At 28.9% G+C, this 25,315-nt stretch overlaps 1 protein-coding gene across 2 annotated transcripts in view; it reads left to right on the top strand.

Moving 5' to 3' along the window:
- Positions 1 to 25,315, top strand: part of LOC107439618 (zinc finger protein jing) — a 198,764-nt gene that overhangs the window by 111,740 nt on the left and 61,709 nt on the right. The window contains exon 1 of one of the 2 annotated variants that reach the window (XM_016052278.4): positions 2,835 to 3,302. The exons of the other annotated variant lie outside the window; for it this stretch is intronic. Coding sequence (XP_015907764.1) covers positions 3,295 to 3,302 — 8 coding nt within the window. The 5' untranslated portion in view covers positions 2,835 to 3,294. Of the gene's footprint in view, positions 1 to 2,834; positions 3,303 to 25,315 lie in introns of those variants that run through there. 2 annotated transcript variants of the gene reach the window in all.

Raw genomic sequence — 25,315 nt, 5'->3', positions numbered from 1 at the left:
AATATTCAATTAAACTTTTAAGTTGGAAATTTTAAATGCGTTATTAAATTCATCGTCTGCTAATTATTTAATATTCTTTTTTTTAAAAAAAAATATTGACCGCTTAGTTCTGATGTTAATGGTATTATCTCCGTGAATGCATATAAAAAAAAAGAGAACGCTGACGCATCAAGCTCGCCTGCTCCATCCCCGTTTGTTGTCTGTAATAATAGGAATTTATGCGACAGATCCACTATCCCGTGCATTAATCGCTATCGAAACGAGAATAGGTGCTGGGGCTATTAAAACTTCCGGACCCCCTAATCCCATTCTGCCTCAATTAGCACTCGGCTGATCCAGTCTCGTTTCCTGCCACCTCCCCCCTGAGACAAAAGACTTGACTAATTCTCGAATTCATCACAGTCATCTAGGTCCCTATCACGTGACTTCTATTTCATTCGAAAAAAAGTTCTCAGAACAGAAAAAGCAATCAGTGCATAACGTAAGACTATTTTCTAAATTTACAATTTAAAATAAAAATGTATCACTATTTTTCAAGTATCGCGATACTAATATTTCGATAATACTCTCACGATATATCGTGAATACCTTTTCTAACGATTAATATCGAAGACGCAATAATTATCGAGGATGATGATCTTGCGATTATTGTCGGCTAGACTACACTAATAACGATAATATTGTTATCATTATTTGGATTTTATCACATGATTTTTTTATTTGAAGGGGGGGGGAAATGATTTGAATAAAACTAGACGATCTATCGTGACATATCGATATTTTTTAAATATCGTGGTAATGTTATTTTGAAAATATTCACCTTATATCATTAGTACAATTCCCGACGACAAATGTCGAATATAAAATAATTATCAACGATTATAATTGCGATACCAATATTTCAATTATATTGTCACGATGTATCGTGAGTACAGCGTTTAATAATAATTATCGAATGTACAATAATTATCATCAATGATAATACTACGATCATTATTCGGATTTTATCACTTGACTTTCTTATTTGAAGTAAAGCTAAGGAATAATAGGTGATATATCTCGAAATATCGATTTTTTTTTTATACATCGCGTCAACATTACTTTGAAATATTCACGATTTATCATGAATTTAATTCTGAAATATCGAATATACAATAATTGTCAACGATTATAATCTCGCAATCATTGTCGATTTTGCTAAATATCTACAAGGGTAAAATCGCTATTGTTATCGTCAATGATAAAAATTAACTTAAAAATGTTTCAAGCTTTATCGATAACGAGAAGTATGGAATACTATATTAGGATGAATTTCATCAGGGCTGCAAGAATATTTACTAATGTAAAAAATAAAATGAGTTAAATTGAAAAAAATATAGCGAGATATAGTGAACCATCGATATTTTTCGATGATATCAATATTTAATCTTCGATATCGTGCAACATTTTTACAGAATACAGAAATAACTTCTATTTTCTTATGCGAAATGTATCGATAATAAGCAATTTGTTTTCGTTCTTACCAATTATTTCAAGTCAATTTTTTAATGGCACATTGTTGTGTTTTATTTATATTACATTTATAATAAAAATAATTGAAATAAAATAATTAATTCGCATAAAATTAACTTTAGAAACAGAGATTTTCGTTATAGATCAAAACAGAAAAATAATTCTTGCTAATCATGGGTCTAAAGACTTTTTTTAAAAAATAAAATATATAATTATTGTAAAAAATTGTTTTTAAATACTTTTAAAAACAAATCTTCTGAGATTTCGAGCTCCTTCCCTTATTCTAAAAGTAGTTAAATGTTCTGTTACTATTAATAAAAAATGTTCCTAATGTATTTTTATTTAATGGATATTTTTATTTAATGGATATTTATATCTTATTTTAAAGTATTATAAAACATTCGAAATTTTCTTCCTAGTTAGTTATATATTAGTTTAGGAAATTAATATAAATATTAGTTTTGTAAGAAACTTTTTTCGAGAACTCTTTGTAGCTTGCTGATGAATTTGATTTGATGGTAACTTTCTACGAGGGGAATAGGAATTTATGTCTTTAATTCAACGTAATTTCATTTTCATTTACTTGAATTTATTTAAATCTCTAAATAATTGTATTTAATTTTTTTTCTGACGTAACAAAATTATAAACACTAACACAGTTAGTAGATCGAATCATTTTCTTTATTATACTGTTTCGATTTTCTTAGCAATTCCTTGGAGATTTCTGTATCGTGATCTGTGGCACAATAATTGGCAACTTCCGGACAGTGACCTGCGAGAAACTAAAAATAAAAGATCACCGAAATTTACCAATTCGAAAGGTATAACTCGTACCCACCCCCGGGCAAATATCTACATGCTTTTTTTTTTTGTTGAAAAATAAATTTAAAAAATTTGGAAGTTTAAAATCTATTTGGCGCCTTGGCGATTGTAGTTGGCGTGACAGATCACGACGCGGATATATTCCAGTGTCCAACTATCAGAATTTGATATATTTGAAATTCCCTAATCATTCTTTCTTCCTAAATTCCTAGAATATTTATTCTTAGCATATTAGTCATTCACGTTCAAACTCAGAAATTACAAATTTCCCTTCTTTTACACTATATTATGATTCAAGAAAAAAAAGAAGAAAAGAACAAAAAGGACAACCAATCACTGTTCTAGTTTTCTATCGAATGAGATACTTAAAACTTACCAATGATACATTCCTATCCACCATTACCAAGAAAGAAATTCGAAACCCTCTTTTGTGATGATGTAGGATGCTCCACCACGGGGGATGGAAGAAAAAAAAAAAGACGGGGGAAAGAAACGATCTAAACCCTGGGGTACTATCCCCTGCGAAGATATATACTCCTGCCCCTTTTTCCACCTTGTTGTGGGCCTCAACAGAGAAGCGTCCACCCCACCACCACCTTTTCCTTTCTCTCAGAAAGGAAGCTGTTCCATGCAGAGTATACACCTGGTGCCATTTGTCTCACAGTCACAGTTGCGGGTAGAGGTTGTCCCCAGAAAGAGCGTCTTAAATTTTTCCATTTTCGAAGCTCTTTCTGGCTGATAATTTACCGGATTCTATAGATTTCTTCTTTCAAGTGTTTATGTTGTTACCTTCAAGCGTCTTTGTTAAAGTGCTTGTTTGGAATCCTTTTATTTTTTGTTTCCAACAATGCTCGAATTTAGATATTCGGGCTTCAGGTGCGAAGATTATCGTTTGCTTGTGTTTAGATCGTTTTCGTGTGTACTTAGCTGCAAAATGTGAAATGGTGTGTTGGATTAACAATGTGCAGGTTGGTGCTTAACTTTTCATTTTATTTTAGCACATTTTTTTTCCTTCCCACTTTTTTTGTTTTTGACTTATTGTAGAAATACATTTGAAATTTATAATTCGGAGAAATATCTGATGTTCAGAATATTGCAACTTGTTTTTGCTTATTTTTTTTCGATAACAATTTCATAGTTTGACAGTGAAAAATAAGTTGGGAAATTTTTTTATGGTTCAAAATAATAATGTTTTATTTATTTTTTTAAGATGGTTTTATATATTTTTAAAAGGGTTATTTTTTTTTTAAGTTTAAGTGCTTTGTTTACATTTTTATAGTTATCTTTATGAAACTTCACTGAATTCTTCCTATTAATGACTAAAAAAATAATTTTTTTCTTTTTTTTTATACATAAAAAAAAGAAACATGATAATGATAACATGTTAAATATGGGATCCTTAACAAGGTTCATCGTTAAGAATATTGCAACTTGTTTTTTGCTGATTTTCTTCGATAATAATTTCATAGTTTGTCAGTGAAAAATAATTTATGAGGCTTCCTTTGTTCCTGTGGTTATTTGAGACGTTTCTTATTAAGTTTTTATAAATATCATCTTTTGCAATTTATAGTTACCAAGTTCTTTTGCCTGTTGTAATCGACATAATATTTTTATTTTTTTTAAAAAACATCATCTGTTAAAATTTAACTCTTGCGCATTTGAAAGTAAGAGATCGATTATTTCATAATTGGTTAAAGTTTATCATCCACAGATTATCATTGCCATTAATATAGTTACTTATTTAAATTACAATTCATCACATTAGAATAATTAAAGGAACGTAACAGTTGAAGAAAAAAGATTTCTTTGGCAGTGTGAACTGTAATTTACATTTAATGTTGCCATCATAATTAAGATTAATATTTCAAAATTTAATGTTTATGTCTGATGTCCCATTAACGGAAAGTTAATTTAAAATATTCATTCTGAATATATTATTGATTGAGAAAAAGCTTGTTTTACATAAATGCGATTAATGTTTTTCACTAATATTTATTTAAGTTTAACGTATGCATTATTACAATTTTAATATATATCTCTCTCCCCAACTAAATTACACAGTAAAAAATTCTGGATCAAATTACGGTATAAAGTACCGGCACTTTTCTTGCATCATCCGTAAACATTTCCAATTTTTACCATAAAATATTATACCGTAACTTAAACAGGAATATTAATTTAATTCGAGTGATTCAGTTATTTGAGTTATTCGAGTGATCGAGTAATTTCAGTTATTATTACTGTAAAACATGTTCCGTTAAAAATTACCAGTACTTTGACCAGTACTTTTTCGCTCTGTACATTTGCTAGCTTTTAATTTTGTTTAGACCTACTAAATCTTAAACTGAGTAACATTTTTATGAAGTATACTACTGGAAATAAAAAATATTTTTCAGCAATTTGAAAGCAAAATGATTAATAATAATATCTAGGCGTATATAATATCTAGGCATATATATATATGTAATATAATAATATTTAGGCAGTAATTATTGGGAAAAATGGTCAGAAAATTTTAAAATAACGCTTGCTTAGTATTTTATGTTTTTCGAAAGAGTATAAAGAATTTGTAAAAATTAAATAAAGATGAATACAAAATATTGACCTATTCCCTTGCGTTTACAACCCTTTTGAGTTGTCTAAGGTAGCAGTTTTTTTAAACCGCTATTGTTATTATTTTTTTTTTTAACAAATTAATCCCTTTGATTTGAATGTAAAAAAAAAAAATAAAAAAAAAGCCATCAAACAATTTCAGTATTAAAATATTTTTTTAGTGTTTTGGATCTTTGATTTTTTTTTCTCCAATTATTCTACGTTTATTGGCCCTTACTAATAAAAAATAGGCTATTTTTAAAGCGGCTATGTTTGCTCTCCTAATACTTGTCTTAAATATGCTGGAATATTTATTGTTAAATTAAAAAAATAATATTATTAATTTTTCATTTTATTTATTTATTTTTATTTTTGAAAATTTGTCTTTGAATTAATGTTGAAAAAAATATATTTTAAAAATTTAAAATTAGGAAAAATAAAAAAAAACACATTCCTTTAAGAATTTTGTCAAAAATGCTCTTATTTCATAATCGCACTGTTTTTGTTTGTAAAGATGTATTTAGATAATGTTTTGTATCTTAATATTAAATGTTGTAACGTCAAAATAAGAGGAAACAAATTCTTCATAAAATTTTTTTGATTTATCAAAAATTTAAAAAAAAAAAAGAGAAAAAAATACTTTTAAGTTTTAAGGCTTTTACAAAATACAAACAAAAAATGACCAGAATTGAAACTTGTCTGAGATTTCAAGAAAAAAGTAGCTTTATTAATTCTTATTTACATATTCAGAAAAAAGGGTCCAGTTTTGAACCATAATTCCGGTATTTTGAACCATGACAAAATGCATATTTGATATATATTTCACAGGATGTTAAATTGACATGGCTCTCACGCGTCAGGGAGAATCTTGAATAGTCAGGGAATTTTATTTTTGACTCTAAAAAGCAGGGAATGGTCAGGAAAAGCTGCATTTTTTTGCAAAAATCTGGAAAATTTTTACGTCATACCTAAAAAGTAACCAGTCTTAGAATTGTTAGTAACAGTAATCAGTTATTGAGATTCGAGTTAAATAATTCTAACATCCATTACAAATATTTGTTTGGCCTCGATGGTATTTAAGAAGAATAATTAATATCATGCTGTCAAAATTTTATTTTTTATTTATCTAAAATTTACTACTCCATTTATAGGTTTTCTCCGATGCACTTGTTGATGTACAGAAACCTGTTTTTATTTCATTAATGTTTTCTACCATTAAAAGGGTTTTGCTCTTTCTCACCTTTTAATCCTTTCAAAGTGGATTTTATATTTCTGTTTCCTATTTGTTGTTNATATACTACGATGCAGTCAATTTTAGAAAAATCGGATGCAATAACAGAAAGTTTGATAAGTTAATAACTAGTTTTATATCTTCAAAAAACTGCTAATTTTAACGAAAAATGTGGTGGTATGTATAACAATCCATATATATATATATAGAGAGAGAGAGAGAGAGTCATATAAAAATTTAAACGCCAATTTAAAAAAAAAAATAATAATTTTTATTTTTCGAACAAGTTTAATTTTAATCTGTTTCTGCAGTTTCGATCACATTTTGGCGAGACAAGTATTTTTATGTTCTAACAATGAGGTCTGTTAACATACAGATAACTTTTCAAATTATATGACAATGACGTTCAATAGCCATGCGGAATGGCATTATTTTAATACCAGTCTTTCGCATAGAATCACAATATGCACAAGAAGACGCTTGCCTTATTAAGATTTTCATACTATTAAGATGACGTGTGTCGTATTAAGATTTTCATACTATTTAAATTTTCGAACTGGTATTTAGATTTTCATACTAGTTAAGATTAGCTGCGCCGTACTTTTTGCGTTTTGGACTTAAGAAATCAGATTGCGTTATTCGCTGGATTGAAACATTTCCTCAGTACTATTTATTGCCATTAAAAATGTGTTGCATTTCCCTAGAAGAACTGGAAAAAAAATCATAATTGTTCGTATGTCTTATGGCTGTCGGCTTTCAAAATCTTATGATTAAAACTTTTAAAAAGAATTTTACAGCTATGGATTAAATTGGATAGTTTGATAGTTAAATGATGGATAGTTTCACATTAGATCTATTAAATCGTTAAGCTTATTGTAGAATTTGTAGATGTAATTCTTGACTTATTAAGTAAATTATAAATCTGGATAAAGTATCTCTTCTTGTAAGATAAAGTATCTTGTTTACTAGGATAAGACTTATTAAGTAAATTATAAATCTGGATAAAGTATCTCTTCTTGTAGGATAAAGTATCTTGTTTACTAGTTAAATTTAGTAGGAATAACACGATCTGTGACGTAGGCTATAGTATACCCAATTGAAGTATTAATGGATAATTTCATATGATTTAATAACAGATATGATAACGTTAAATCTAATTGTAGCCTTACCTAATAAATAAATTGTAATAACTTCGAATAAAGAAAGAACAGCTTTGTAGTATTAATGTTTCAAAATGTGTAAATGGAATTGTTGATTTGAACAGTAATACATATGGACTAAAAGTATCGATGGATAGTTCTACACTTTTATCTTTAACTGTTGTGAATTTGCAACAGTTACTCAAGACTGTTTGGACAAGTTTAGCTCATCTAAAGCCAGTGCTGTCTCTGATTAGTCTGGAATTGTCGCAAAACGTCAATTGGGCAAAAGCCGCAGTTTTGTGAGGAAAAAAAAGTGTTTGTAATATAATTTTTTAATATTTAAAAACTTACTTCAATGTTTTATTATCTTGCTTCTTAAGAATTTTCAGTAACTGAGAATGGGTAGTGATTTTGATCATTTTCATCATAATGAAAAAATGTTGCCAAATTGGCGATTTTTAAAAAAAGAATAATTCTTCACATCAAGATGATATGAAGAGTTTTAAATCACCGTTTTTCTTCAAGTGTAAGACACTTAAACTGTGTGTGTGTTTTTTCTTTTCCCCCTTGGCGACAGAGGTTCGGAAAACCATGCTAACACAAAATTTAAAGTATTGCAGCTATGAAAAAAAAGTTAGTTGCTCGGTTATCCTTAAACTGTTCTATAAAATTGTTGAATAATATAACAACTATAGCTTCGAATAAAATAATAATGCACATCTTCAATTTTAGCAATATTTTGAGCGGAATGTTTCCAGTGCTATCTTACTCACTGTATTGGCAGGTGTGCCTTATCCGTATACCATTGAATGCGCTTCACGTGGATTTACTCATTATCACCACAGTTTGTCTTACATTCCAATGGTTGGAGTTGACCAAAGAAATCTTGAATTGGACACCTACCCTACAGATTATCTTTGTTGAACACTGAGAGCTAATCTTGGTATTGAACACTTAAGATTTATCTCGCAACTTAGGAAAACTAATCTTGCTTTTGAACGTTGAAGACTAATCTTGGTATTGAATGGGGTATAGTGGATTTATCTTGCTTTTAAAAGAAATGGAAGGCTCCTCAAAATTCCTTTGCTTTCTTTTGTATGTCTGAAGCTTCTCTCCTCTCTTTTGTATTTTTACTTTCTCCATTGTGTATTGGTACCGATTGGGTGCAAACAAATTTAGAATTTAATTTTTACCTGAAGGCTTTGAATAAACTTTAAATGGAATTATTTCGTTTTGTACATTGAAAAAAAAGAGTATGGTTAAAACTACCGGAATATGATAAAATTTGCCGTGTTTTTGGCTCCAAAATTTATTTAGTAATTTTTATCGATGCGCTTTGGTAAAGATTTCTGGAAAAATTAACAATAAAATAGGGTTTTATTATGTGTGAAAAAATCCGGGATATATAATAAAATTTTCATTTTCATTCAAAATTTTTTATTTATAATAAAATTTTCTATTGTAATGCCCTTAGAGCGTGGCATAAAAACCATTTTTTCGGAAAAATTTACTTTTTAGTTTTGTATATTTTACTAAACGTGTGCAGGGATGCCCCCTTTACAGGGAAAATACAGGGAATTTAAAAATCGCCTAAAATAACAGGAAAAATAGAGGGAGCCTTTTTAAAGAATTGGTTACCATTCAAAGTGATCTATGGGATATTTAAGGATAATATTTCATTTACAATAGCCTTATTTGTTTTAAGTATGTTAAGCTGTTTCTTATTTCTTTAAGTTTTTCCAACAATTAAATTGATATTAAATAATATTATTAATTAATAATAATTATTATTAATATTAATTGATATTAATTAAAATTTATAGATATTAATTAATAGTTAGCCCAGTATAGGTTACAACAGTGATTGTGTGTTTTATCTTAATATATATTATGTATAGTATGTACTTTTCCCATATTTGAGTGGCAACTTTGGTGTGGTAATAGGAACGATGAATTTGAATATCAGAATTTCCGGCTAACCATAGCCATATGAACGGAAAAATTACTAAATAAATGATTTAAATACCTTATATTTTGGTTTTATACTAATTGTGTTTTAATTTAGCTTTGAAAAATCTAAACTCGTTCTGTTAAAAATAATTTTTTTCTTTTGAAAAAAATCAATGTAAATTTTAATTTAACTTTAAAAAATTTTAATTTGTTTTCATAAAATATTAGTATTTTATAAAAATGTAGTTATTAATTTTACATCCATAAAATCGATTAAAAAAATACGTATTATATTTCCAGGGCAGCGCTAAGGATTTCCAATCATTAGCCAGTAAATTAATTTAATATCCAAAAGTATTTGCCAATTTTCGTAAGTTTTCTCCAAATGTTAACACTATTTTATGATTAATTTTTTTCCCTATAGGAAACTATTTTACTGTAGTTTGTTTCAGGCTTATAATATTTGGACCTGACTCCTAATCGGTCGTGCGGCGCATCTAACTGAAAATGACTATAATCGAATAAAAAATACTGATTTGTTTAGAAAAATTCATTTTGACGTCATTTTGAGGATCGAGATAAATATAAATTTTTCTTTCCAGTAGAAAAAATCATTCTCGAATATTTTCGCCAACGAACACAATTTTATTCTCCAAATTTTATCGCATTTATCGAATGATTAGCGCCAACCCTATTATGTAAAAAAATGAATGTATTAAAAATAACTAAGAAAATTAACTAAGTTATTAATTTAAAGAAATATATATTTTATTACGTATAAAAGTTTCTTTATTTGCTACTTATTGAATAGAAATTGCCATCTTCAAAGCTCCAATCTCATCACGTTAAGCGTTACATTTTTAGATATGCATTTTCCATGTTAAGAATAGTTTTCGAAAGCAAAAATCTAAAATTACTGGAATCTTATCTTCTCTTCCCACGTTTTATATTCAAGTATTATCAGCTGCACCCCCCACCCCCTATAACGATTCTCAGAAAATTCATATTACATTACTATAATCTCGTTTTCGCTTGAGAGAAGAATTGGCAATAACGAACAATGTCCGATGGGGAGGGGGGAAAAGAAGACGTTATCGATAAATAAATAAATACAGCATGCAAAGTGGAATAAAGTAAAAGAAAAAAAAATACTCACTCCCCTAGCGGAACAAATGTTTCGGGATCTTTTAAGATTTTTTTTTTTTATATATATATATAACGGAATTATGTCCCCCTCCCTCGCATTAAAGATTGTACCGGTAAAGGGGGTTGTAATCGAATTTCTATCCATTTTTGAACTTCAGTTGCGCATGATGTCAAATATTCACAGCTGCGCGATTCAAGTGCAAAGTGTTTTTTTATTTTTTACGATTTGCAGTTTTAATATTCAGAGGGTTTTAATAATTTTGTTGTTACGAGAGCCTCTGAATTATTTATAAAGTGACAGTGCGGCTAATATATATACTTCATTTTAATATATATATCGTTACGGTTCTGCTGTGTGAGAGAGGTACTACCAATTTTGATTTACTCTTGCTGTTTATCAAATTTTCATCTATCTGTTATTTATCGTCTATTATTTTTATTTATCGTCTGAAAGTTGAAAATTTTGGATTTTTTTCTCGAATTTACCGGAAGTATTTATCGCCTCATGCTTAAAATGAGACGGGCTCAATCTAAGCTCGAGCAACTTTTAAACAAACATTAGGTTTAGTTATTGAGTTTTAAAGATTTATAAAGTATGAAAAGTTGTCGCGAGCTGGTACTTCTGTTCGGTTTAATGATTGGAAAACTACATTATTTTTGCAGTTTACTGCAACTAATTTGTTACCAATGTAGTTAACTGCAACTGCTTTTTTTAAATGTAGTGACTACAAACTACTCTAAGGATACGAACTTGTAAGGGAATAATTAAGAAATATTTATTTACGTGCCATTTCGTTCATCCAAAGCATTTTTTCGAATTTGTTCATTTGATCTTCAACTTTTTCTGCCTTTCTTGACAGCGAATACTTAATTTAAGTAATGCGAAATTATTAAATAATTGATTTTTTTAAAATTGTTTAATGCTCTTTTATTTCCTCTAAAAAATGAAGTGCATCGAAAATATGTTCCCCTTCCTTCATAATAACGTTAATGTTCAGGGGTCTGTTTAGAAGAAATTTGGGTCCGTTAGCGGACCCTTCACAAAATATCTTTTTATAAAAACGGACCCACCACAAAATATTTTAATTTAAAAACGGACCCTTCACAAAATGATTTTTCTTTTAATCGGACCCTTCACACATTTGTTTATCTTCATTATTGTTTTGTTAATCGGATAAACCCTTTCCAGGGCAGAAAACAAGAAAGGTGGATGAAAACGAATTAAGTTTTGTCTTCGGCAGACGATTCTTCCATTATTCGTCCGAAATGAATAATCTGCATTCAGCAGTATAAGCTAAATACCAAATATTTGTATGTTGCATCCCTAATTTAAAAGCAGAAATTGTTGTTTATTTTTTAAAATTTAATTTTTTTAATTATAATTTTACAGTGTTGAGCATAATCTTGTATGTCTTTACAATTTAAAAACTCCTTGAAAAAGTTTTTTTTTTGTTGTTGCAATAACGGACCCTATTTGCACAAATTCATAAAAGCGGACCCTGGTTGAAAGAATGTGAGTAATTTTTTCACAATTTCACGAAAAACGAACCTTTCACAAAATATCTGGACAGACCCCTGATGTTTCACGATTGTATATTCACTTGTGAAAGTGTGATCGAAGTGATGATCTTTTTTTCTAATGGCTAGTTTAAATATTAGTTATACGTGATTATAAATACGTCATTCCTGTTAACGCTCAGCTGCAGCCACAGGGTTATTTTCATTGCAGCCATTGAATTGAATATACCTATTAAATTCGAAAAATTAATTGATCTAGAGCCGTATTTCTTTACTTAATTATTGTTAAGAGAAGTTTCCAGGAATCGCTATGAACTACTGTATTTTTTGTATCGCACTACTCACCACTCTACCTTTTTTAAAGGAAAATAGCTCACTACACTACAAACTACGAAAAAAAAGTAGCCACTACAGTAGTTTCACTACTTGTAGTGCGCTTATTCCGACCACTGTTCGGTTTTTTAGTTTTGTTGGGCTAGCGCTAAATCTTTTATTTTTGTCTTAGTCATCTTAGAGTTTCAGTTTTTCTCTTCGTTTTTTATTGCACATGCTAGTGATAAAAAAAGGTTTTAATTTACTAATTCCCTTGTTTACAAATCAAGGACCGAGTAACTCTGATTCCAAATCTGTTTGAGGTGTTATCTCCTGGGAAGCTCCATGTAAATTAATAATTATGAATTGTTTTTTTTCGAGAAAATTAATAATTTGTGTATTTTCTTAATATAAACTTCGTAATTATAATTTCTGTTTTCTCGTAAGCTCTGATTCAAACTTAAGTGCTATGTTTTCAGCATTTTCGTGTAAATAGTTATAATAATTATAAACATTCTAAATAATTTTATAATAATTATATTAATATAATAATAACATTAATATGATAATAGTTATTATTATAATTATACTAATTATAAGTAATTGCAATAATTNAAGCAGTTAAACTCAAATAAAAATACAGTTTTACCAAAACTATGGATTTTTGATAGTTTTTGACGTTTTTGACAGAGGGTTTTTTGACATGACGGTAAAAACGATGGTATAAGCCGGTAAAAACCGTCATGTGTCAAAAACTTGCCAACCCTGTTTCACATGCTAGTGATAAAAAAAGGTTTTAATTTACTGTTTGAGGTGTTATCTCCTGGGAAGCTTCATGTAAATTAATAATTATGAATTTTTTTTTCGAGAAAATTAATAATTTGTGTATTTTCTTAATATAAACTTCGTAATTATAATTTCTGTTTTCTCGTAAGCTCTGATTCAAACTCTGCTTTAAGTGCTATGTTTTCAGCATTTCCGTGTAAATAGTTATAATAATTTTAAACATTCTAAATAATTTTATAATAATTATATTAATATAATAATAACATTAATATGATAATAGTTATTATTATAATTATACTAATTATAAGTAATTGCAATAATTATAAGTATTTTTTTTCGCAGAAATAAATAATAAATTGTTTAGATCTTTAATATCCTCTAAAATACAATTCAAACTCTGTTTTGGGTGTTATCTTTTTCAGAAGTTGAATGTAAACAAAGAAGCTCGTTAGGCTTCGATACACGTATAGGGGCGCTTCTCTAATCACCGAGACAGAGCGCATGCGTCGCCACAAAAGACAGTTATTTCCTTCTAGAAAAGGGCCCCCCACTTTCTACGAGTGCCCCTGGTACAGGGCGTAGAGTCGGGGTCATAGGGCGGTGATGGGTTTATCTAATCACCAGCCTCTCTTAGCGCCGACGCTCTAGTTGGCCTCTCTTAAAAGGACAGCAGCTGTCTTCTAAGCTAGAAATGGAGAATTTGTTAAACGAATTAGGAAACCAAGTGGAAATCCGCAAGATTATGAGTCTTTCTTATTAACATTACTTTTTTTTTTCCATCTTGAATTCGCTTGAATTATGAGGAGATGTGAAATGAGTTATTTTCGGATGTTAAATACTTAAGATATAGCCATCTGATATAGTCTATTTTATTTCGTGGTATCTATTTTCCTAAAAGCTATATAAGTCGGCTCCTCTACTTTGCAATAATGTGTAAAAAAAAATTTCTTGTAAAAATCAGAGGGTGGTGCATCAAATTTTTCAGATTTGTATTTTCCAACTAAGTAGGCTATGTATATATAAAGAAAATTACATGTGACTTTAAAAGGGCATTCTTTTGTGTTATGTTGTTTTTACTTTTGATGATGAACTTTTTGATTAAACTTTTGAATAATAGCCTCCAAGATTCTAAGCAAAGGCATTGCTTTGTGAGATGAGAGAACTCTTAAGAATTTTTTAAATAGATAACCTATTAGATTACCTTTTCAAAATTTAAAGTGATAAGAAATATGTACTGAGTAATTATAAATTCTGGGAAATATACTCCCCCCCCCCCTTTAAGCCGAAGGAAACAAATAATTCCTTGAAAGCAAACTACTCAGAAATTAAGCTGTATTACAAAAATCCCAAGTTTAATTTTCAGTATTAATTACATATTTTAAAAGGTGGTTAGAAGGATTGTATTGTTCTAATATTGTGGGAAAATAAATACAAAGATATTTTAAAATTCTCATATTTTCGGCAATATTTATTCTTGTAGCTTTAATATAATCAAGGCTCTCATTATTGCCTAATAAGGTAATAAATATATATGTTGTTCTCATCCCCATGACCAGCAGAGCTATGTCAGGTACATGAGCTCGTTCACTCGTATATTTAATTTATATATAAATGTATACATAGCAACATTTATATATAAATGTATTTCTTATATAAATATATATAATACATTTTAAGAACTTAGATATATTTTTTATCAACATATAATATTTTATCAACATAAGGGAAATATTTGTACGGGGAATGTGGAGGCACAAGAGCTCTTTCTAGTACATTCTTTTTGTTGAATTATTTCAATTATTTTATGCCAAGAAACAGCAATTATTTCGAAGCAATAATCGGGGTTGGTAAGCGTTATCGAACAGGGCAGGGGGCTTAGTCCCCTAGTAAATAAGTAAAAAAATGTTATAAAACCAAAATATCACTGAAAATATTTTGCTACACTTCGCTTTTCATTAAATTCCGAAAATTGTTTCTTATTACCCTTAAAAACAGTGCATAAACCGAGTAAATTATACCGCAGGTAAAAAAATAATACACACTGTCGATTAGATGAGCAATTTACGTAAAAAATGTGAGGTTTTGTTCGAAAAGAACTAATGGTGGTTAATGAACAAGAAACATCTGTTATCATGTCTTAATAACCATTAACTTACTCTCGCCTCATTTGGCATTGTTTATTCTCTTTTTTAGAGTGTTCTGAAAATGGTGCATTTTTTTAATTCTTATTTGTTAAGTTTGAGATTTCTTTATCCTATATCCCATTGGTGATTATAGCGTTAAAAGTGATTGAACCTCGCTGGTTGAACATCATAGTTTTTCTAATTTTATTATTTATTTATAATTTTATTATTAATCGAATATTGTTATTTATTGTAACAAAAACAGTATTTTACTCAAAATCCCATAATCAAGACCAGGAGTCAATGAGCGAATGAAGTGAAACATTAATGATACGAAATAAAACTCGTATTCTAAAACATGTTCAAATCATTCCCACCCGGCAAATCTTGAAAATGAACTGAATTTTGATTTTTAAGGAGCTTGAAGCATTTCGACTGTTATTTTATGTATTTTTGAAGCGAATATAAATTTTAATCGGGTCAGATGAAATCATTGTGCTTGAAGAGTTGAAAAAGTTCAATCTGTTTCAACCCAAAACAAAAACTGCGGTGGTTCAGGGGATCGAGCGTTCGTTTTCTAGTGAGTTAACCCAGGCTCGAAACCCAGCGTTGGCTGGTCGATACGAATTCTGCTCCCGGCTTGCACTGACCACAGTGCTGACATAAACTATCCTCAGTGACAGACGGATCTTGGGTTAGAATCCCCTTGCCTTTGGACTAACTGTGGCATGTTTTCGTAGTTTTCCTCTTCTTGTAACGTAAATGCTGGTTATTTCTATCAAAAAGTCCTCCATGAGGGCAAATTTATCCCAATGCTTAATCCGGAAGTTTTCTGGGTTGGGTTCAAAATTAAAAGGTTACAGAGTTGAACATTGATAGTCGTAAACTCAGAATTGGATCGGCTGTTCAACGCCGTTTTTAAAATTAAAAAAAAAAAAAAAAAAAAAAAAAAAAAAAAAAAAAAAAAAAAAATCGTAAAACGAGAGAATAGAAATATTCCTTTTTTTTCTTCATGTTAATGATTTAGTGTTATTTAAGATATTGTAGTCACTAACTTCTATTTGTAAATGGAGAATATTATTTTGTAATATTTTCCATTGTGTGTGTTTTATTGAATTGAAAATTAATATGAAACATGCATCGTGAATCTGATGCAACTAAAGCGGACTGGTCAAACCACATTCAGTAAGAATGTTGAATCGTTTTTTTGTTAAACGTTGTGCGTATATTATTTTTTGTAAGATTTTAATCTATTCCGTTAGAATACTTTTTTTGTTGACATAATTGTCTGAAATATTTATAAAAAAGATGTTAAACAGTTATGACGTAATATGAAAATAAAGAACTGAATGTTCAAAAAGTCGGAATTCAAATGATTGTTTACATTCTATTAGTTGAAGAAATTTGGAGCACGTTTCCGTGTAATGGAACTCGCCTATTGATTACATTCTTAGTTTTATTGAACTCAATATTGCAATATTAGAAATTTTTAGTAAGACAGTCTAATCATACTTTTAAATATTGTGTGTTGTTACAATCTTTTGACTTTCACATTATTAATGTTATAATAATTCCTATTAATTGCCTTTATTTCCATTACTTAAAATATTCCGTGATTAACAATCAGTAACTGTACTTTTTTTGGACAACAACCTCTCTATTTTTTTCATCTTAAAACTCTTAGTTTTTATTTATTTATTTATTTATATATTTTATAAATCCACCTCTTAGCCACGGCCAAGCAACTAGTCCATTTTAGGACTGTATTTTTTAGCAGCCGTGGTAAAAATGCCACATTTATTTGATCCTGTCAGACGACGTGGACAGCTCCTGAACTGGTATCTCTCTCTCCAAACGTCCACACTACATCCAACGTCAATTTCAGTTTTGTCAAATGTAACGTGTACCGTTATATTTGACAACTACAAATACCTTTTTGTTTTATGTGTATGATGCACTTTTCTTTTATTTCATAAAATCATAATTTTTTTAGTTACATAATTTTTAAAAAAATGTTTTTTTGATATTTATCCCTAATAAGATGGGGAGAGGAGGCGAACAAAAATCAATGTTTTATTAGAATAAATATTAGAACAAATGGTGATTTAATATTGAATAGATCATCCGGTAATAAGGTTTTGGAACATCATGTTCGAATATTCTTATCTTCAAAAGAAAGTTCAACTAAACGCTCCAATTTGTCCAATGAATTTTTAATTCACACAACAAAACAATTTGTTGTGTGAATTAAAAATTCACAGAAACATTATGTAAAAGCAGTGGTCGGAAAAACTACTGTATCTTTGTAGTTTACTTTCAACTACAACTACTTTGTTACAAATGTAGTTAACTACAATTACTTCAATATTTTAAGGAGACGAATTTTGCCGTAAGACTTAATTTACAGCTGTGTTCAAAATGGTTTTAAATAAGAATCGGCTATGTTTACATGTGCCAGTGTGTTATTTCAAGACATTCGGTTCATTTTACCTTTAACTTTCGACAGCAAATATTTAATTTAAGAAATGTGAAATTTTCAAATGTCTTTTAATAGTTTAATTCTAATATATTTCCTATAAGAAATTAAATGCATCGGAAATACGTTTCCTTCCTTTGAAATAACAACAATGTTTCACGAGTGTATATTCACATGTGAAAGTGTTAGTACAGTGATTAATTATCTAGTTTTCGTAATGGCTAATTTAAATATTAGTTATACGTAATTCTGAATACGTCATTTCTGTTAATACTTAGCTGCAATTACAGAGTCATTTTCATTGTATCCGTTGACGGAGCCGCTAAGATTTATACCTAATAAATTCGAAGAATTAATTGCGTTAGACACGTGTTTCTGTTCTAAACTAACACTATAAATAGTTGCCAGGAATCGCTACAAACTTTAGGTTAAGGAAAAACCTTAACAGATATGTATCAAAATTCAAACTTTAAAATAAAAAATAAAAAAAAATCAGAAAGTTTGGTTAGTTTTTGAGTTATTTCTTCAGAAAATAAAATAAAAGAATAAATGAAAATTTAGTTTTTTTTTTGGATGAAATATTCATTTTCTCAGTTCTTGTTCATCAGGCATAATGAAAAAAAGCCGCCCTATCTTCCCCATCAAAATTTACCAAGTTTACGATACCTTCATAATTCATAAAAAAATAATCGTCCATGATATAAATAAATAGTTGAACCGCATAGATCCGATAAAAGATGTATAATTGGCAATGATAAGCATTATCTGCACTTATCTAAAGCTATCTGTCGCTATAAAGCTTCTCAAAAGATAAGAAAGCCCAAGCATCAGTCTTTTCTAATTAGATTGATCTAATTGCTCCATTGTTCTTGCGTAAGCATTGTCTTACAAAAAAAGGGGGGAAAGAAGCATCAGTGAAAGTCTTCAACCCGAACCGAAAAGCCTTTCCAATATTATGAAGGAAACGAAAAAAAAAAACATTAAATAAAAAAAAAAAACTTCTATGAGTGGAAGAAAAAAAAAAAGAAAGCAGAAGGGAGAGTCGAAGAAAAAGAAACTTCTTTTTTTCAGTAGACTAGGTTTCTGTTCTATCTGCCTTGGCCAATGAACGCTCAAGGCCACTGACTTGGCACTGAGCCAATATCGAAGAACGTTATTTACACTCTCATATACATGCATGCGTGTGTGTGTAGATAAAAGAAGAAGGGATCACTGGCCTGGAAATAAGGATTCCTTGGGGTCACACAGGTGATGTTTTTGAGGGGGAGGGGGGAGATTTAAACTCGTTTTTAAGAATGAAGTTGTTAAAAATGAAAAGTTGTGGTAGTAAAAGTGATTTTTTAATGAGCTAATTGTGGTTTGTTTGTATAATAAGATTTTATAAAAAACAAACTGCATTTCAGAATTTTTTTTTCAATTTTTATTGGTGTTTATGAATGAAAATGACATTTCTGAAGATGAAATTGATGTTTTAATTTTATTTATCGAAAAGCAATGGTTTAAATGAGACTACAAATTTTAAGTTTGCTATTAGATTTAAAATGTTCGAACCGGAAGTTGAAGACGTTATATATGATTTGAAGGGTGTAGGGGAGCCATATAATCTGATTCCGCTTACACACTATAAGCGCATCAAATACGCCGGGGAATGCGGAATAAAAAAGGTACAAAGTTAAATTTCGAGTTATGATGTGTCATAACGCAAAATTTAACCTGTAACTTATTTTAACTCGAAATTTAGAATAATTCTGAGTATCAAAGTGCATCGTTTTTTTTCCCCCCTTCTGGGCGCATATGTTTGATCAGTCTTAAATAGAAGCATTGACAGCTCAAAAATTTTTTTTTCTATGAATATCGATCTTAGCAATGAGCTAATTTTGCGTATTTGTGCTGCTAATTTGTGAAAATTCTGGAAATTGGAAAACTCTTCTTGAATTAGTACTTTTGGACAGTTAGATAATAATGAAATGACACATTTGGAAAGAGCTTGATTTGTCTTTCTATTGGCTTTACTCCTTAAACAAACTTGTTTTTGTTTTGCCACTTTTCTATTTAAGAATTTATTATTATTTTTTTGAAATGGTTAATTGGATTGTTGCTAGCTTACCCTTAATGTTAAATATCTACTGTTAATGTTTAATATGTTACGATTAATGTTCTTAAATATGTTAAATGATGACAGTTAAAATAGTTTAAAAATAATACACCGAAAGAGTTTGTTATAGCTAATTTCAAAATAAATTTTAAAACCTAAAGACGTGCGCTAGAAAGAGCAAGACTAAATTGGCGGAACTTCTTTAATGTAATAAATCTAAAATATGTCACACTTATAGCAAAACCAACAAATGAAAATAATAAATATTTCCATGTGGTTTGAGAGATTTCATTATTAAATTTTTAAGTATTATAAATATTGTTATAGTAAAACAATAGAATACATAGAATTTGCCAGAAAAGCTAGTTTTTCACATCTATAATCCTGTTTTTGCAAGCGGTCAAGAAATTTATAACAGTTTTTCTTTATTTCATTCGTTGTGTGGATCATCTTGTTGACTATCATTTATATTTCTATAATATGTATGTTAAAATTGGTTTCAAATTTACTTATTTATTAAGAAATGTAAGATATATTAGATGTTTATTTCTTAAATAATAGTTTCAAAGTTAAAATTCAGAAAACGATTTCGATAATGTGGCATTTTATGGAATCGTTTGCTCAAAATATTGTGTTCTTATTCTGATGTATTGGTGACAAATTGTATTCTCATATATTGTGCTCTCAAATAATGTATTCTTTATATCATACATTAGATGTTTGATGCCAAACAAACTGCTTCAAAGTTAAAATTGGAAAACGATTTCGATAACGTGGCATTTTAAAGAATCGTTGGCTTAAAACAATGTGTTTTTTCTGATATATTAGTAAATTGTGTTCGTATATATTGCGCTCTCAAAATAATTGTGTTGCTTTTATCGTATATTAGCTGTTTGTTTAAAAAGGAATAGTTTAAAAGAAACCGATTCCGATAACCTGGCATTTTATGGAATAGTTGGCTCAAAACATTGATTTATTTTTCTCATTTGAAATATTTTTTTCTGAGTAAAATAAAATGTCTTGATATTTTTATGTGTTAAATAGTTTTACATGGACATTTTGTGAAGGTGTGCGAAGTTTCAATGCTCAATTTAAAGGATGTTTTTCAATCGAACATTGATAATAAGACACGCAACGTCTTTCAGACTACTGAGAAAAGAAATGGATTTCATTATTAGAAGGAGCAAATAAATAAAACGAACTAATACATATTTCACTTCCTTGAATTGTTATCTGAGAAGGGATATCCTACATTCTTTAAATCTTATTCTGTAAATTAGGGTGCAGCTTCTCAGCAATGTAGGTGAGGGTCTTTTATTATGGATGTAATGACGCAATATTTTATTTCCTCCAGCAGCTGACTCGAACGTGATTCAAAATTATTCAATTCAACATTCTTTTTTGTTATGAACTAATTTGGCAAAATAATTCTTTTGGTTGTGCCAAAAATTTACTAATATTGAAATAATTTACTTCTTTGTTTTGAGTAAAATCTAATAATTTTTTCGTAAGGATAATTAAAGTCGTTATTTTTACTGTATTTCAGAAGGTGACAGTTTGGGTGGGTACATAGCAGGGTTGGGGCTTTGGACGTCCTAAACTGGTTTTGGACAGGACACGTGGGTTTTACTGTCTTAAACTGGGTAAAACTGTCCTAAACTGGGTAAAACTGTCCAAAACTGGGTAAAACTGACCTAAAGTGTCCAAAACCTTGAACTTTGGTAAAAGGTAAAAATTCTATAGATGTAACCATTGTACACATAATAATTACATGTATCAATAAATATTTGATGTTTTTTATACAATTTACTATAACTGATTAAAAGAAAATAATATAATATAATAGGAAAAGGTTTATAATTTTTGAAGCTCCACAATTTATTGAACAACAAAAGTGAATACCTAATCCTTTAAATATAAATATGCTTTTAATACTGATAAATAATATTTTTACATAAGGATAAATATGGCAATATTAAAAAAGAATAATTTTTCTTAAAAAAAATACTAAATTTGTTCAAAAATTAACCTTTTGTTTTTCACAATATTTTTTTAAAAAAATGTTATAATTTCTGCATTACAGGATGAGAAAAAAGACATCTATTTTAAAAAAAATTGTTTTTAAATATAAATATATTAGTTTAAATTGAAGATACAAAATAACTGAAAAATGTATTAACAGTTTTGAAGAGCATAACATCAGTTTCAGCTATTGACACTGGTGATGTATCACCACTATGCTAAAAGAATTGAACATGAATGAAATAAAAGTATTCTTGAATAGTACTATAGATAAATAAACCTGTTTATGACGAACCAAGCACTTAGTCCCTAATATTTTAACCTGTATGGCAAGGCCAAACTTCAGTTATGTACTATTGAATGAGAGGACCAATTGAACTTGATTACTGATTAATCTTCCTTTGTTTAAATTGAAGAGTCAAACAATATTAATAAAACATTATACTTTTAAAAACAAATATTCTCTAGTATATTTAATTATCAATATGTTATTAGTTCTATGTTTATTTTACCTCTTAAATATTGTTCAGATAAAATTGTGACATAATTTGAGTAAAAGGGTTTTGGACAGTTTAAGACAGTTTTGGACAAAGGGGTTTTAGAGAGAACGGTTTAAACCGTGGATTAATCCATTCTGTCCTAAACCTTGCCAACCCTGGTACATAGTAATTTTAGTTGAATAAATATATATTTTTTTCTTTTTTAGAATTCCTTGATTTTCCAGAATTTCAGAAGGATAAATGGAAATTACATTAACTGGGGACGCACACGACCTAGGTTTAATTCCTAATGCGAACTGATAAATTCGTATTAACCATAGAAGTTTTTTTTTTTTTTTTTTTTTGGGACATGTAACTTAAAAATTCTTTTTCAAAATATTGTAAAATGAGATTTCTTACGAATTTTATATTTTTGGAAAAAATATCAATTGAAAAATCATATATTTTGATATAAGCTATTTGTAAATATGTTTTCAAACCATTAATGCGTACCATTTATTTTTTAGGATGATCATAAAAATGCATCTTAAAGGTTATGAGAAATCTTAATTTAAGGAGTATTTCAACTTTTTCAAGTAAAAGAAAATGTTTTTGCAATAAAACACTATGCAAAAAAATTGATCGCTTTATTTTTTTTAAAAATTTCTTTATTGATTTTTATTTTCTTTTAATGTTTTAAATCGGTGCAAGTGTTGTTGACTATTTGAATAATTTGGCACTTTGGAAATAGCCGCCGTCATATTGCAATGAGCAATAAGCCTAATATATCATTAGGCTAATTACAATGTATTTCATTCAAAGCTCAATGAGTTTGATTTATTCAGGTGGTTTGCAATAAGCCCAGATTAATAAAGCCAATGTGGTTTGCAATAAGACCAGATTAATAAAGCCTCAGGAAATTTTAGTGTAATGTAAGCAAATTTAATTCGATTAAGTAGATTTTTTTGGGTGTCATCAGCATAAAAATTAATAAAATGTATCGAACTGTTTTTTTTCTTCTTCTGTACCCTTTTGTAGCGGTATTTACATATAATTCTACTTTAATAGTACGTTTTTGATTATTTTGAATTATAAACTTAAAAATTGAAAGCAGCGTTTCTTAAGAAATTGGTTAGGTTTAATGATTTGGTTGGGAAAATGATCAGGCTTAAATTTTATCCCTATAGAATGGGAAACAATATCTGAGAAAACCAAATCTGTATTAACTCAATAAATCCTTTTTTTTTAAAAAATCTTTCAACTGAATGCTTTTTAATTTTGATGTAACATTCCGTTTATCTTTAAAATGAAAATGATTGTTAAAGGGGATCAATGAGCAAAAGAGAGCAAGGGACAGAGTTTCGAACATTTTTACAAAATTTCTTTTAATTTGAAATTTGTGCAGGCAATATCTATTTGATTTATCCGGAGTTTTGGATTTCTGGAATTTGGATTTTCAGGGGTTCGGTAGAATTGCCTTTCTCTTTGTGCGACATTCAATGTCAGCATTAAAATTTTTTTTATTTGGATTAGTGGACATTATCTAAGTAGTAATGAGTATATAAATTGTAAAATTAAATTTTTGAAAATTATTTAATATTTTCTGAAAACAAATACATTAAAAACTGTCAGAAGTAATCACATTTTGGATTTTTTTTCTTTATAATTCTGAAATAGTAGCGAAACTTCTTTTCGATCAGAATTATTTATTATTGGGTTGTTTTCTTCTGAATTTTATGATTTGTTTGCAAAGAAAATAATCTTGGTAAAATGTCCGCACTTTTTAGTAATGACATTTCTGGTAAAGAAAAATAAATTCTGCTTAATAAAATCAAAATATACGGTATTTAAACCATTCATTTGGTAACTTTTCCGTTTATATAGTAACGATATACCGGAAATTCTGGTTTTAAAAATTATTGTTAATATTAACACACATGTAGTAAAAAATACAAAGCTGAAATAAAATTTTCCCTGTTTATCAAATATCACAGATTTGTTTATTTTATCAAAGTTAAGAAATTACTGAACTCTTTGTTGTTCCCATTGAACCAAAAACACGGTAAATTTTACCATATTCTGGTTGCTTGGACCATTTTTTTCCCCTCAGTGTACACAGATAAGGCTGATATGAACACTTTTCGAATATAGTGTTAAAATAACGCTGCAGGCTCACCTGGCACAAAAACTTTTTCAATGATAGTTGTTGATAGCGGAAAATAAGAACTGCTACAGCTGTTCCTGGAAGTGATGCTTACCTTCTAGGGAACCGTTGCTTTTCTCCCCTTCCTACGTCGCAGAAGACAATTCCAACGGAATCTAAATTAATGGATTAGCAAACCACATATTATTATTATTACGAGTTATATCTATTTGAGCCAAGGACGGTCGTGGCTTGCGTTTCAATGTTTTAAGTGTCTGGATGACCACCTGTTGAAAAGCAGCTGGAATGTTCTTTTGTTGTGGGCATTGTAATTGTTCAATTTCACCCGGATCTATTTTCATAAGTTTTAATCCAAAAAGACGATTTCTAGTGAACTTCGTTTTCCCTGTTTGCGGTTTTTTTTTTGCTGTCACGTAACCATACTTGCCAACTCTCCCGTATTTAAACGGAGATTTTATTTTCATATTTAAAGTGGTAGTAAATATATAATATTTTTTCTTTTATAAATTTAGTTTTTAAATGATTTTGATCACCACTATTCTTACAAAAATTAAGCTTATATATTAATATGCGCTACTATCATGGTTGTCAGCTAATGTTTCTTCAAACACAACGTATTTTTTTGCTTACAATTGAAATTTTAATTCCATTTTACTACCACTGGGAAAAATCGTAATGGAAGGGATCAAAAGTTGGCAGGTATGCGTAACTATGCATAATATGTAAAAACATCACATTTTGAAGTTGTATCTATTTTATTTACCCTTGAATGACCGCCAGTCATCTTTATTACAAATTTTACCTCTATTATTTATGTTATTAAATACCTTATAAAATTTATTTATATGCTTCCAACAGCAAGATAATAAAACATACGCAGTAAAACTCATGGCATGTCAAATGAATCAGTGTTTACCATTATCACTGTTTGCTATATAGCGTACG

Source organism: Parasteatoda tepidariorum, chromosome 10 (assembly GCF_043381705.1).
Source record: "Parasteatoda tepidariorum isolate YZ-2023 chromosome 10, CAS_Ptep_4.0, whole genome shotgun sequence".
In the NCBI taxonomy this organism is placed as follows: Eukaryota; Metazoa; Arthropoda; class Arachnida; order Araneae; family Theridiidae; genus Parasteatoda; species Parasteatoda tepidariorum.
Note: the sequence above shows the minus strand (reverse complement) of the source record. Positions and strands in the feature narration are given on the sequence as shown.